Here is a 14850-nt window from a genome sequence, read left to right on the forward strand (position 1 = left end):
CTTTGTGCTGAGGCTCTGAAACACAATGAAGACCCGTCTTTATTTAATAACTTTGTTCATTATTCACTGAAGCAGGGAAGCTTTTTGGGTCCTCCTTATAACAGGGAATATCATTGTACTCTTCTTCCACAGCCATCTTAATTCTTCTAAGACTTATGAAATGGAAACACTTAGGTGTTTTCCCATTCTTTCAAAAATATTTCATTGTCAGGTGCTGGAGACACAAGACCAACATGATTTCCGACCTCCCCTACTTTCAACAATTACATTTTTTCCTGGAGAATATAGTAATGATCAGAACATAAAAAATAACCCTATCTACCTCATGGAACTGTTAGGAGGCTTAAATGTGATGTGGTAAAGTATATAAAAACAGTGGAACGAAGTGAACAGTTAAGAGATGTTTAATTCCCATCCCATTCACCGGTGTACTCTCGCAGCAGCTATGAGACTGTTATACACTTTACTAGCTCAAGCTATATAAGTCCAAGACACAATAATATTAAAAATAAACACAATATAAAAACAAAAACTTTTACTACTTATCCCCTCGTGACTCCTATATCTCTGGGCAGTCTATGAACCTAGTTGATTGGAGACACTCACAGCCTCTGATCTCTGAGACTAAGCATTCGCTTCATGGTCGCATACTTCCTTGTTTTCTTTTGCTTTCCCTTGAAACAGAAATTTTAGAGTTAAAACAGTTGGAAATATATCCCATCTTCTTGAGTCCTTTCTTTTCTTTTGTCCCTTCCCTTCTTCCCTCAAATATACAGGTGCTCTTATCCTCTCTTCCCCAACCCGTCCTCTCCCTACGCTCTGAGCAGTTTAAAAGCTAAGATTAGAATGAAAATAAGCACAGGGAATGCGGAGGAAATTTGGCCAGGGTCTGACTCTCTCAATCTCCACCCAAAAATGTGATCTGACAATGCCCCTTCTCGAACCCTTCCCTCTCACCATGTTCACGCCGCACTCTGGTTTCTTCCGGAATCACCAACGGCGCCACACTTTTACGTCACTCGCATACTGCTTCCGTCAAAGGATAGCCCGGAAGCGGAAGCCACTTTGAGAAACGGAAAAGCTTGGAGCCGGTTCCCAGGCCGAGCGGAGGTCTGTACTTGGATCTCTTGGAGGGAGGGTCGAGGGCTGGTCTTCTGTCGTGGGTTGCTGTCGCCTTTCAGGGCAGCAGACCTGGGACGTCCCCGCGCTGCACCCTCCAGGCCTGGTAACGTTTCTCTCCTCCACCACTTTGGCACAGAAGGACCTGCCTGCACGAGAGTTCGAGAGAGAGGGAGGACAAGGGTTGGGGGACGGGGGAGACTGAATTCTGGGTTGCCCAGTAATTTGGGGAAACACATTCTCCTCGTCCTGCAGTGCTGGACGTCAGGTCTCTACCGTGCAGCTCGGAGGCTCTGGTTCCTTTTTGGCTCTCCTAGCCGGCATGGTGCTTCGTGCAGCTAGATGGACGAGGCTTAAGATTCTCCGAGTAAATACCGTCTGTTCCTTTCTGTGAAGAGAGCGATGAAGCAGCGTTTGAGGGCCTTCTTTATAGACTGTCTGGAAAACTGGGGCATAAACTTGCATATGTTGGTAGTTACCAAGCCAGGAAAATGGTAGGAAATAATTGACGTTCATTGTGAAGCCGTGGTGTGTCATCCTTAATGAAAGGGAGAGTTTTTGAGAACAAGAAGGGAAAGATACAGTTTTAATTTTTTGAGTACCTGGTATGTACTCCAGTAGTTGTAGCCTTTTGGAAATCAAGTACCCCTTGAAAGTTTTTTATTTATTTATTTTTTAACCCTTTTAAAGTTTATGGAAAGCCAGAGACGAGTCTTTAAAAAATGAGTACACATTACAGCATTTGTCATACGATTTATGAGACTCGTGGACTCTGACGCCCATTTGTGGGTTCTCTAGGTGTTGGTGAACTTAAAGTTAAGAATCCCTGTCTTCTATACTGTACTTGGCACTTTAGTTGTGTTACCTTCTTTGACCTTCACAATAACTCAAGTACCCCATTTTACATATGGAAGCTGAGGCTTATACTTTATTCAGGGCTTTGTTTGGGTCTGTTTGATTTCAAAGCCTGTACTTTTATTGCACAAAACTTTCCTAGTGTTTGTGATCCAAAAACATTTTTTTATGTTAAAAGGAAAAAGCTGCCTACTGTGTAACCCTTACTATGAAATTGAACTTAAGAGTCTGACAAATGAGGCTAAAATCTATGCTCTGCCTCTTACTAACTATATAGTATTGGGAGAGTTAATCTATCTGTGCTTCTGTTTCCTCATTGGAGATAATAATAATAGTACATGTCTTATAGAGATGTTATTAGGTCTAAACTAGTTAAAATGTGAAGTCTCTAGAAATGTGCCCGCCACAGGTAAACCCTATGAAAGTGTTTTCTATTATTATTGTGTGTCTTCCAACAAGTTAGTGGTGGTGTTGGAATTTTACGCCAGTTGTATTATAATCGCTCTGTGTTGGAACTTTCATGTGTTGATAACCTCAAGAACCTTATTAAGTTTTCAGTTTTTGAAAAACTCAATTGCAGGGTGATTTCATGTGTTGATTTGAGCATAGACACAGTTTTCTTCCTGCTTCTTTCTCTTTTAGGCATGCATGTATTTAGGTAGCTTTGATGTTCACATATCTGACTTTGTAGGCTCTAAATTTTTTATGTTCAAATAGCTTTTTTATTGAAGCATCTACAGATAGTGTATGTGCTTCTTGCTGTCACTAGAAGTTCCTAATCTTTTCAGAAAGCTTGTCTGCCAAGCTGTAATTCATGGGTAGAGCTGTTTTTTTACTGAAGCTTCTATAGATACTGTATGTGCCTCCTGCTGTCGCTAGAAGTTCCTAATCTTTTCGGAAAGCTTGTCTGCCAAGCTGTCATTCATGGGTAGAGCTGATAGTGACCACTTTTTGACGCATTAGAACTTCTTGGTGATTAGGCAATAAGCTTTTAAGTAAACATGATCAGTTTGTTTATTTTTAACATTTGGAGACTGATTAGTATTATATATGGTTTAGAGGGAAATTGCGTATAATTAAGTAGTAATTTGCATTTAAATTCAGGCATTGAAAAACTAGAAAAATACTCTCCTAGTAATGTACTCTTAATTTTGAAATCCATAAACAATAACAAATTTTAAAAAAGAAGCAGTTTGTAATATCAATTCTGAGACTAGTCATTTACTTGGTTGTTAATACTTGATAGGGAGCTAAATTAGTGCAGGAACACCATGGGGGATGAGACCATACTTAGAAAAATATGTTTTTGTTTCATTATGACTTTACTGCTCTCTGAGATTCTTACGGTCTAAGATTAAAGTACTCAGATGCTGTATAGCCTGTTTTGATGGTGATGGGTTTGGGGAGATGGTATTGCTTTGTGCAGTGTGGGAGCAGAAAGTAATTGCTTTTGATTACATACTTGTGAGAAAAAAATGAGTTTAGCCCTTCTCAGCAGTCAAGAGAGTTGTTTTTTTTTCTGCAGTCTCGAAGAGAAAAAATTGCTCAAGGCATTCACCCCACAGTTTGAACACATAATTGGGCTCGGCCTTCATTCCATTCACTAATTGGTCTAACCTACTAATTTAAGTTGATAACAAATTTTTTAATGAAATTATGGATAGTGAAAGATTCCTTAAAGAATATTTTGTATTTAAGTGTTAAAAAGTTAAAGGTAAATTCATTTTTATGGCCATCAGGGTAAAAAAATTAATTCACAGATATTTTTGTTATCAAGTTACAGTTTTTACACTTATTTTTATGTCTCATGTGACCGGAGTTATTTTCCCAACAAATATTAGTGGCTGTTAGTTATTTTTCAGTGAAGTTGCCTCCTAAATATGGTAGCATGGTATACAGCCTGCTGTGCTCCTAAGGTATTGATATTTAATTCATTTGTAAAGATGCCTCAGAGGAACATCACTGCTGAATATTCACTCCTTCAGAAGGCATTTACTGGGGGCCCATTCTGCCCTAGGCAATGTGCTAGTTACTCTTCAAGAGCTCAGACCTGTATTGGAGAAAGATTTGTGAACAGATAAATTATGGTAAGTGGTTGACAAACATATACAAATTAAAATATTTTAGAGGACTTATTCTACCTGTTCATCTTTCTGAAAGTGGTCCAGGTCAGAGTGCTATTGTGTAATATTTGTTTAATACTAGAACATGCCACAAAACAGGTCAAATTGTATGACCTTAGTGGATTCTAGTATATCATTTACCTTTTGAATGACTTTGGTCATTAAATAGCTTAGGTTTAAGTTTCAGTTTTCTTCCATCGGTTTCTTTCTCTTTGAAGGGTTCATGAATGTTTAGCCTTCACTAATACTCTTTTGTATAGTTTTCAAACTCTTGAAGTTGTTTAACTTTATTGCAGTTTGTGTCTGTGTGCACATGTGTGTGTGTATGCACATGCCTGAGGCCTTGTTATGGTGTTATATCGCCATGATGTTTTCCTGGTGGGACTGTTGAAGTCTGTTCTACAAATTATGGTTTAATAGAGAGAGATGAGTATTCATTTACTTAATAGAAGCCAAATAGTCAAGATAGATATATATTTTGTCAGCCTGAATTGAACAGTACCATATGATTTTAATATGAATTTTTGTTACCTTGAATAGTTGGGAATTTGTACCATGTTTTTCAGAGCTTGTAGCTGAAGCATTCATTTCAGTGTAGTTTGCTTGTTGGTGTTGAGATTCTAATAGTCAACATCTGTTCATTGTATTTTCTATTCATTGTCCTTTTTGGCCAGAGATTGGGTAAAGATAATCTATTAATATACATTTTCTTACATTTTCTGTAGTGTCCCATTGCTTTTATCCAGAGATCCAGCCGAGGCTGTTTCAACTCCTCTCTTGTTCGCTTAGGAAGTTTAACTCCAAGGATCCTGGTGTATGTAATGAAGTGAAAACAGTTAAAACCTCCCAGCTGTGATCTAGTTTTTCATGTCTTGGTGAAGAAGGAAACCCAGCCAGGCTGCATAAATGGTTTATAGAAAGGACTTGAAAAGGATTTGAAAAAACAGTTCAACCACGCATTACCTGAATTGGGGCAGTGACTAGGAAGGCATGATCAGAATCCCAAAGGGGAGTGAGAACATGAAGTGGGGAATCATTTTTTTTTAACAAATTTTATTTTGGGATAATTTTAGATTTATAGAAAAGTTGCAAAGATAGTATAGAGAGTTCCTGTATACCTTTCACCCAGCTTTGCTGTAATGTTAATGTCTTACATAAAACTGTGGCTCATTTGTCACATCTAGGAAATTAACATTGGTACAGTACTATTATCTGAAATACAGACTTTTTCTATTTCACAAGTTTTTTTCACTAACATCCTTTTTCTCTTCTAGGATCTAATCCAGGATACCACATTGCATTTAGACCATGTATAATTTTGATAAATAGGTTGGGATTTCCATGAGCTTTTTCTGTGCCATCTATGTGGTCCAGTAATCCCCTCTGACCAGTGCTAAAGAGAGAAAGTCATTGACCATAAGAATAAACAAGACGGCATAGGTAGTGTTTTGTATCCCTTGATTTCAAAACACTGTTAACTCAGTGGAAGAGTTGGCTTTGCTCCCGGAAGGGTGGTGTGAAGTTTCCTGAGAAGCTGAGAGCCGATCCTGAATGAGGGGCCCTTCCTGGGCTCTACCAGCACCGTGTGCTCACCTCATAGATGTTACTACATGAAACTGTCACCAGTTATTTGCTTATCTGTCTTCTTTTCTAAACTGTGTTTCTAAGGGTCAGGGACTCTCTTACTCATTTTGAAATCCTCAGAGTTATTAATATGGTTATTAATACACATTTGAAGAAATTAACCCTTGCTTTGGTAACATTGATTATTAGGTCAACGGAAGTTTTGTTTTGAATACCGTACATGTTGTTTCTCCTTCAAATCAAGCCATCTTATAGTGACTTTTACTATATATAAATTATATCTCATTTATATGCCATTTCTGTGGCTAGTTGAGTATGTCTTCCTGGAATCTTAAACAAAGAGCAACAGAAATGCTCATTTAAGTTTGCTCTTCTTTTTGATTATATAAATAATTTTCCTTAAAAATAGGTGTAGCGTTGAAAGTAATGGATGGTAATAGAGGTAGCAATTTTGTTAGCTTTTAAGTATATGTGTGACAATTCCAGTTCCACCCTCCTGGGCTGTAGATCTGGCCGTTTGCCTGCCACTTCATGCACAGTTAATGAAATAACAACTTCCTAGACTTATTGAGGGAGACGGCTTGTCAGATTCAGAGAATTAGTTTAAAATTTTTCCTGTTATCGCCAAGATTCAGTGGCCCAGGGTCACCTTAGCATAAAAACTGCCATGGTATGGGAACACAGGGGCCCGTCCTAATTCTGTGGATCAGGCACAGTAGTGTCAGTTTGGTAAGTAGAAAAAACATCAGGATAGGAGGGAATTGTAAATCGAAACTGCTATTTTCTTGATTTAGACTAAGACTGTGAAAGGAGCATAGATGAACCAGTTTTCTGTTTTGTTTTTCTCCAGACATCTTACAGAGTTATAAAACGAGCAACAATAAACTGTCACTTCTCTCTGTTTTACTCATATTAGCTTTGAATCCATTTTTCTACTTTCTCTGAAGTGTGCTGAGAATGGTAAACTGTATTCAGGGTGGGGGAGGGGGCTGGCAGTTGAATCTAAACTATACTTTCATGTATACTATTCATTTCGAGTCTGAAGTATACATTTTGAGTATAAAAACGTGCTATTATCTTGGTGAACTTAACCTTTATAGGCCTAAATTTTCTTTTAACCAGTGAGTGAGGATAACTTTTTCCAGCCTCCTACGAAGTTAGAGTGACTCAGTATGGTGAGAATGATCTTATAAAAGCTTCTCTTTAAAGCCAGAAGGGTAAGTAGTTCATTGTCCTTGGCTTAACTTGAAGGTGCATACTCTGGGTTTTGGAGGGGTCCAGAGGTTTTATATCACTTTGAGGAGAACTGAGGGACTAAAACCCTGGCTAAATTTAGAAATGCCATTTATTAGTTTGAAGAAGGGGAAAATCTCTTAAAAGATAAAAATCTTTCAAAATTCTGAAATAGACTTAAATAGTGCTTGCTAATGTGGGAAGCTGAATTCAACAGAAAGGGATAATAAAACTGAATAACTAATCATGAGAAGTGGAATTCAGGAGTTTTAAAACTCATTAAAATTTTGGGGAAGAGATTTTCTTTTGTGAAACTTTTAGATAAAACTTCTAGAAGAAAACAGAAGAAAATCTTTATGACCTTGAGTTAGGCAAAGATTTTTTTTTAAAAAATGACACAAAATACACTATAAAAGAAAAATTTGGTAAATTGGATTTCATCAAATTAAAAACATTTCTCTTTTTAAACAAAACTATTAAGAAAATGAAAAAAGAAGCCCTAGGAAATATTTTCCAAACGTATCTCCAATAAAGGACTCATATTCAGAATATATAAAGAACTCTTACAACTCAATAATAAGACAAACAGCTCAATTTAAAAAAATGGTAATACTTTGAGATAACAAAGAAGGTTCACACTTAGCCAAAAAGAACATGTAAAGATAGTATCATTGGTAAAACAATAAGCCAAAAAGAACATGTAAAGATAGTATCATTGGTAAAACAATATTGTCAGTCCTTAGGGAAATGCAAATTAAAATCTCAATGAGATACCACTTCACACCTGTTAGAATGGGTAAGATTTAAAAGATTGATAGTGCTATTGTTGGTGGACCCCCTTGCTGATGAATTCCATTGCTGGTGGAAATGCAAGGTGGGATAGCCACTCTGGAAAACAGCTTGGCAGTTACTTATAAGTTAAATATATACTTAACATATGATCTAACAATCCCACTCTTGGTTATTTACTCACGAGAAATGAAAACATGTTCACACAAAGACTTGTACTTGAATGTTCATAGTAGCTTTACCCATAATAGCCCCAAACTGGATGGAACTCAAATGTCCTTCAGCTGGCGCATGGGTAAACAAATTGTTGTATGTCTATGTAATGGCCTACTACACAGCAATAAAGAGAAATGAACTACTAATACATGTAACAACATGTACAGATCTAAAAATCATTATGTCCAGTGAAAAAAATGCCACACACGGAAGACTACATTCTGTATATGATGCCATTTATATGACATTCTGTATAAGGCAAAACCATAGTGATAGAAAGCACACCAGTGGTCGTGCAGGGAGTTGGAGGAGGGGGACTGACTATAAAGAATCATGAGGAAACTTGGGGGATAATGAATGTTTTATATCATAACCATATACAGTTGTCAAAACTCTTTAAATTGGTGACTTACTATATATAAATCAAAGCTGATTTTGACAAAATTTTTGCCAGTGATTTATGCAGGATTAGAGAATGGATTCAGATTAGTTTGGATCTGATTTTGTTATAGGCGCTAAAACAATATTGAAATAATAGTATCACTGAATTGAGTTGCGGAGAGCTTACTAGTTATTAGTGTTTGGTCAGGTTTAGGTTAAAATTTTTATTCATGAAAACAGATGGAAATAAGATAAAATTTTTAGTTGAAGTTGTTAGATCAGAAAATGAGAGTTCTAAGTAAAGAAAAGCCTTGGGGGGCTGATTTTGAATTCCCCCTCTGGCTTAAATTTTTACTTGGTCTAATACTGTTGACTAAAAATTTCTAGAAATAATCACCCCCTTTTGTCCCCAATAAACCACTTTTACAATTTTTGTCCTCTGATTGTTACTTCTCATTCTTCTTTGCTAGCTCCTCTTTTTTGGCGGGGTGGAGTGGGGAGGAGAGTACATTTAAGATTGGTCCCCTTAGGATTCTATGATTAGTCATTTTCTTGGTCACTCAGTTGTCAATTAGGTGACTATAGGCAAGTTATTTTAGCTCTCTGTGCCTTTATTTCTTTTATAAAATATGGATAATAATATGATTACCTTATATGGTTGATGGAGAGTTAAATGAGATAATACATGAAGTACTTCAAACAGTGCTGGCCTATAATACATTCTCAAAAAAGGTAGATTTTTGTTCTTAGCATCATACTTAGAAAAGCACCAGAAAACTTAGTATTTTGGATTGCTGTTGTCATTGTTTCCAGTGGAATTCATTTGGAAAATGAGTTAGTTCCTCAGGTATACTCAGTGCCATCTTCCTCATTTATTGCAGGTTAGGCTGCCATGGCTTGGGTACAAACTGCAATCATAACCAGGCAACCCAGCAGCCTGGTTTGTACATAGAGCCATATCTCTCGAGGCACTCCTATAGTGCCGAGACACCTGGAAAGAGTTTCCAGTCTCAGTCTACCTTTCCCTTATACTCTAAGTCTGGCCCCACCTAGAGCAGCTGAATTCTTTCTGTCACCAGGCAGTTGGCCAACCATCTTGTCAACGTCATGAGTAAGAATTTACAGACAGTGAAGGCAATGAAGCAACAGCTCAAGTTTATTAGAAGCAAAAGTACACTCTTAAAAACCCCTGACTTTTTGTGAGTTTGAGGGTTTTACCTGTTCATGCAACTAAGAGGTGGAATATTCATGATCTTGGGGGTGGTCTCTTCATACAAAGAAGGTGGTTTTTCTTGGAATCAGGGAGATACCCTTTTTCTTGCCATGTTTGAGTTTTGCAGAACTGTCATGGCGTCAGATGCATGATGGGTATAGTGTTAACTGCAATGCTAATTTGTTATAATAGCTGTATAATAAGGGAAGAATTAGGCCAAAGGTGAACTGGGCATGATCTACACATGTGTCTTTGTGGGAAAGACCACCTGTGTCTCTGGGTCAAGATGTCGTGGGCTTTGAGCCCCTCTAAGGGCCTAACAGGGCTCATGGTGACCACATCTGTGCCCCTGTGGGTTTCTCTCATTCCTGCTCATTTCTGTCTGCTTACTCTAACTCTTCTTCATTTTGTGTAAAATGCATCTTCATTTTACATCTGAGGCAACTGAAGAGATGTTAAGTAGCTTGTCAATCAGTGGTAAATCTCATGCTCTCGACCACTACACTGTACTCTACTTGGAGTCGGTCATCTTAGTTCGGTTCCAGGTGCTGTTTTAGACACCGTGCATTCATAATGCTGAGCTTTCCATCACTCCCTTTCTTGACTCAGTACTTTCTTTTACTTATGCTGTTCTTTCTGCCTAGGATACTAGTCTTTTTTCCTCCTGCCTTGCCAATGCTTACTCATTCTTAAATAACAGCTCTATTGTCTCTCCTGTGAAAATTTCCCCACTCTCTCAGGCAAAGTTACCTCTTTCCTTCCTTTGCCCACCACACACTATTCTTCTTTTGTGGTACTTGCCACATAAATTGTCTATTTCTCAGCCTGTCTTATTTATCTTGTGACTTTAGCTTTTGGCATATAGTAAATGCTCAAGAAGTATGAAATGAAGAATGAATGATACAGAAGAACCTAAAGATGTTGATAGTGAATGACAGTAAATTTCCTATGTTTTAGCATATACGATGTTTTAGTAAATTATTTTAGCATAGATATCTAAGGATGAGGGAACATAAAAAATAGTTCTATTTAAAATGTGAGTATATAAGATAGGTGGTAATGGGGTAATAGACTAGAAATTGAGTGGCAGTTATATGCTTTTCACATTTTTAAGCTCAGGTACCTCTAGTAGAAGAGGAGAGTGGGTATAGAACCCTGTGGGGGCTGGGAACAGAACCGCAAGCAGCCTTTCTGCCTCTAGAACAAAATGTCTATGAATACTTTGAACATATCCATGTTTCACCTTTAGAAATTCATGCATATTTTCTATTCTATTTTATTATATATGGATTTGTTTCAACATGAAAATGCTTTCTTCTCCTCGCCCCCCTCATTCTCTAGGAACTAGATGCGCAGGAACATATGTCATTTATCTTCTGACTTCTGGCACATTCTGGCATGCCCCAATGCCCAAATCTGGGAAGCAGGGATAGGGTTATAGTCTAATGCGGCAGCATTCTAGCTTTCTGTGATTTGGGGGATTGTCTACTCAGGAGTATTATGTCATGGAACTGAGGAGGGTGAGCTCATCCTGTTCTGACTAACGCGGCTGTTCCTGGAAGGCTGCAGTCAGTTGGAGGCACCTCATTACCAGATCACTGGGGACTAGCTGGAGAGAGTTCACAGAAGACCCACAGGAATGATTAAGAGACTGGAGGGGCTGACTGATGAGGAAAGAATATAAATGAAAACTGTATAACTTGGCTGAACCAAGATAGCAGGAATACACGACTGTATAAATATCTCAAGATTATAAACTTGATGGGGAAGGGCAATCTTTTATGGTGGGATTTTGGGGTAAGGAGATAAACCAAGGGTGAAATTAAGCAAAGGAAAATATAAACTAATAATCTAAAGTATCTGATGGTAAACTTTATTTCTTGGAACCTTCTTAGTTAGACCCCTAACCTGTGGCCCTTTTGCTAATCGAATGATTTGGTTTTTTAATTTGATTTACCTGGACTCATGGCTGGTGCTTCTGTGTAGAAAATGCTGGAGACTACATCTGACCAAGCCAACAACTTTCTTTTGTCCTGTCTTGTTTTGTGAACTCAGTGGGTGATATTTGGAACTCCTATGTGCTGCCACTACCTCTTTATTCACCAGAATTCTAAGTGGACTTTCATGTCATTTTTTTCACACCTTTTTAGAACAGCACTTTAAAAGTAGAGACTGAATCAGTGATATTTATTATAATAATTTTAGAAACCCAGATATAGTATTTGGTTCCTGAGGTACTGGTTTTAGGAGATTATAGCTTTGATGAAATGCAAGTGTGCTTGTATGAAACACGTACTTTGGGAAATGATTATATAAAATTCCTATTTGGGGCATGGGAGGCATAAAGCTTTTAAATAACAGTTGAAATTAGCCAGGAGAAACATTTGCATAATGTTGGAAGTTTTATAGCTCTTTTCCTAAGAGGGTATAGTGGAACTGGAAAAAAATTATTTTATGTTTTTTTGATTTATTAAAATGAGTTCATTTATATAAGGCAGTTATACAGCTTTAAGACTAAACCGCTACACCAGAGATTAGTAAACTTTTTTTGTAAAGGATCAGATAGGAAAACTCTGTAGGCCATACATCTCTGCTGCAGCTACTCAGCTCTGCTGTTGTAGTGCAAAAGCAGTCATAGAGAACATGTAAACTAATGAACTTGGCTGCATTCATTTTTTTTTTTTTTTAAACAAAAACAAGTGGCTGTCTGGATTTGGCCTGCAGGCTGTAGTTTGCCAACTCCTGCTCTAGACCTTTGCTCCTGAAAGCATGATTTGTAGACCAGCAGCATCAGCATTACCTATGAGCCTGTTAGAGGTCATAGTGACTGCTCTAGAGTCTAGACCATGCTTCTCTAATTTTAACATGCCTAGCAATCACTTGGGGGTGGGGTACAGGCTCTGAGATAAACTCTGAACACTATACTAGCCACTGAGAGGCAAAGATGTGTAATACCCAGTCACTGTCCTCAGGAAACCTACAATCCATTAGGAGAAACTACTGTAAAAACAAATAATTATAATACAGACTAATAAATGCTATATTAGAGGTATCTTCAGCATAGGTGTATAACAACGAATGAGGTGGTTAGTTCTGCCCTGTGTGGGGGAAGCTCTCAGAGGGGCCTAGGAAAGGTGGCAGTGCTTGAATTGAGTCTCGAAGCTCATTAGAGACACTGAGGCATTGAGGTCGGGTGGGGTGGGTGGTGAGGTAAAGCGTGGTATAGTTCACGGTGGGGCACAGTAAAGATGATAGAACTAGTAGTTATTTGATTTAATAATGAAATAGCTGATCACAAGGTTGGAGGCCCACTAAGATCACAATGAGTAGATATAAAAGTTTAGTGCATTCTATTATCTTTAGCTATTTTTTTGATATTGTTTCTTTATTTGATAAAAAGACAACTTGCCTAATCTTTTCTTCTTTTAGAAAAAAAAGTATTTTCCAGAAATAGAAACTTTTTGTATGTTCTTGCATCATTAAGAATTTGGAAAACACTAAAAGGTACAGATAGAAAATAAAAATTATTTGTAATTCCATACACCAGGAGATGACCACTGTTAACAGTTTTGCATTGTTCCACCCAGTCTTCTTTGTGTAATGTAATATTTTAAAAATTGGGTTCATGCTATGTAAATAATTTTTGCTTGCTTTTTCACTTAACATTTTATTTGTGAGCATTTCCTTGTGTTGTTATTCTTTAAAAGTGTTATTTTTAAAATGCTTATATAGCATTCTAATGGATCTCTTATAGTTTATGTAACTTCTCATGTTTGCAGATCTTTTAAGCTGTTTCCAATTGCTAGTTGACCCAGGTTTTGGCTCATGTACTTGGCAAATCTGTCACCATGTTTTAAAGTAAATACATATACTTATTTACTTTTAATTATAAAAGTTTGCCAACTTGTTTGATCTACTGGCCTTCACTCATTCTGTTCTTGTGCTCTTATTAGCATTTTGTGTTTTCTTTCTTGGTTTCCCATGGTAGAGAGGCAGTAGAGTAGTCATTAAAAGCATGGATTCTGGGTCCAGGTTGACTGGGTTTGACTAAGCTCTACTACTTATTGAGTGTAATCTTGAGAAAAGGTCTCAATTTCCTCATTTCTCTTCACCTTGTTGCCAGACCCATTAAACTGAAACCTGGCATGTTGTTGTGATGAGGCTCACTCTAAATCTGTGCTCTAGTTTGCTTATACTGAAGGATTGAGATCAACTGAAGTACTGGAGCTTCCTTCTGGAGTGACAAAGTTTGGGCAGAGAGATTGCCACTTGACTTTTCTTGTGGAGTTTTAATTGGGAAAACTTGGTCAGAGTTTACCTGCCCTTGGTTATTTTTAGTGTCCTGGGGTTTCTACTTCCTCTTTTTTGTTTTCTGGGGATGCTCTTTCAGAAGTAAAAACCTATTTAACAGACCCTTTTTTCTTTGTAGGGTGGGATCCTGAGGCAGCTGAACAGATGCCTCCTTCAGCAGTTGATTGTGCCCTTCACTAGAGAGAAGCCCAGGGATGATATATTTTTGGGTTATATTTCAACACCCTGGAAGTCATCTAGTTTATGCCAGGAACATTAACCATCTGCTTCTGTGACACACCCTCCGTGAAGGTCTGATGGACAGACACTTTCTGTTGACCTTGCAGCTGTTTTCTCTCATGTGGAAGTTGAAGACAAGGTGAAAGGGCCAAGTTACCTGCGTTGGTGAATAGGAGTGCTCCACTGGGTTCTCAGAACATGGGCCCTCGTTTGAAGGTAAGTCAATAGCCTAGTTAAGATTCACTTGTTACTGGGATGCAGAACATGGACTCAGTGCCCAGTTCCTTGCCTTTTCAGCAAGGACAAGCTGTTGAAGTGCACAGTATTGGTTCGAATTGCCTTTGCTTCCGTAGGGCATTTTTGGCGATAAAGAAATAAATACTCCATTTCTGGGATATCACTTTTTCACAGCTGATCTTTAATGTTGGGGCTAAAATTTATTTGATGTTGTAATTATAAATCTTTGTACTCCCCCCAAAAAGCAGAGTTTCAGAATATATATATCAGTCATCTTTCTAACATTCTTTTGAGACAGGTATTTTCAAGTATTCCCCTCTTCCCTGCTTTTGTAGGTAATGTGAGCCAAAGTATGGTAGTATTAAACAACTTGCCCCAGATTTTTTAGTAAGCAAGTGATATTTCTGCATTTAATAGTTGGTACTGCATTCCATTTTTCTCTGTCATACTTTATTTTTATTTCAAAAGATTTTTAAAAAGGCCATAAGCATTTATCTTTCTAATTTTAGCCTAATAGTAAGATTCTCACAGCATGATTGGGTAATGTTTTTCATACTTTTTTTTTTACCT

The 14850-nt window shown here is 37.6% G+C and overlaps 2 protein-coding genes across 5 annotated transcripts in view; one reads left to right on the plus strand and one right to left on the minus strand.

Moving 5' to 3' along the window:
• The window catches only part of FCF1 (FCF1, rRNA-processing protein), a 12290-nt gene extending 11249 nt beyond the window's left edge, over positions 1-1041 (minus strand). The window contains 2 exon segments of the mRNA XM_011370864.2: positions 607-674; positions 958-1041. Coding sequence (XP_011369166.1) covers positions 607-674; positions 958-960 — 71 coding nt within the window. The 5' untranslated portion in view covers positions 961-1041.
• The window catches only part of AREL1 (apoptosis resistant E3 ubiquitin protein ligase 1), a 40122-nt gene continuing 26311 nt past the window's right edge, over positions 1040-14850 (plus strand). For 3 of the 4 annotated variants that reach the window (XM_011370865.2, XM_023537082.1, XM_023537083.1), the window contains exons 1-2: positions 1040-1110; positions 13943-14259. The gene's annotated coding sequence lies outside the window, so the exon portion shown is untranslated. Of the gene's footprint in view, positions 1226-13942; positions 14260-14850 lie in introns of all 4 variants that reach the window. The other variant, XM_011370866.2, reaches the window with a different exon arrangement.

This window comes from Pteropus vampyrus, unplaced genomic scaffold (assembly GCF_000151845.1).
Source record: "Pteropus vampyrus isolate Shadow unplaced genomic scaffold, Pvam_2.0 Scaffold177, whole genome shotgun sequence".
NCBI classification, from domain to species: Eukaryota; Metazoa; Chordata; class Mammalia; order Chiroptera; family Pteropodidae; genus Pteropus; species Pteropus vampyrus.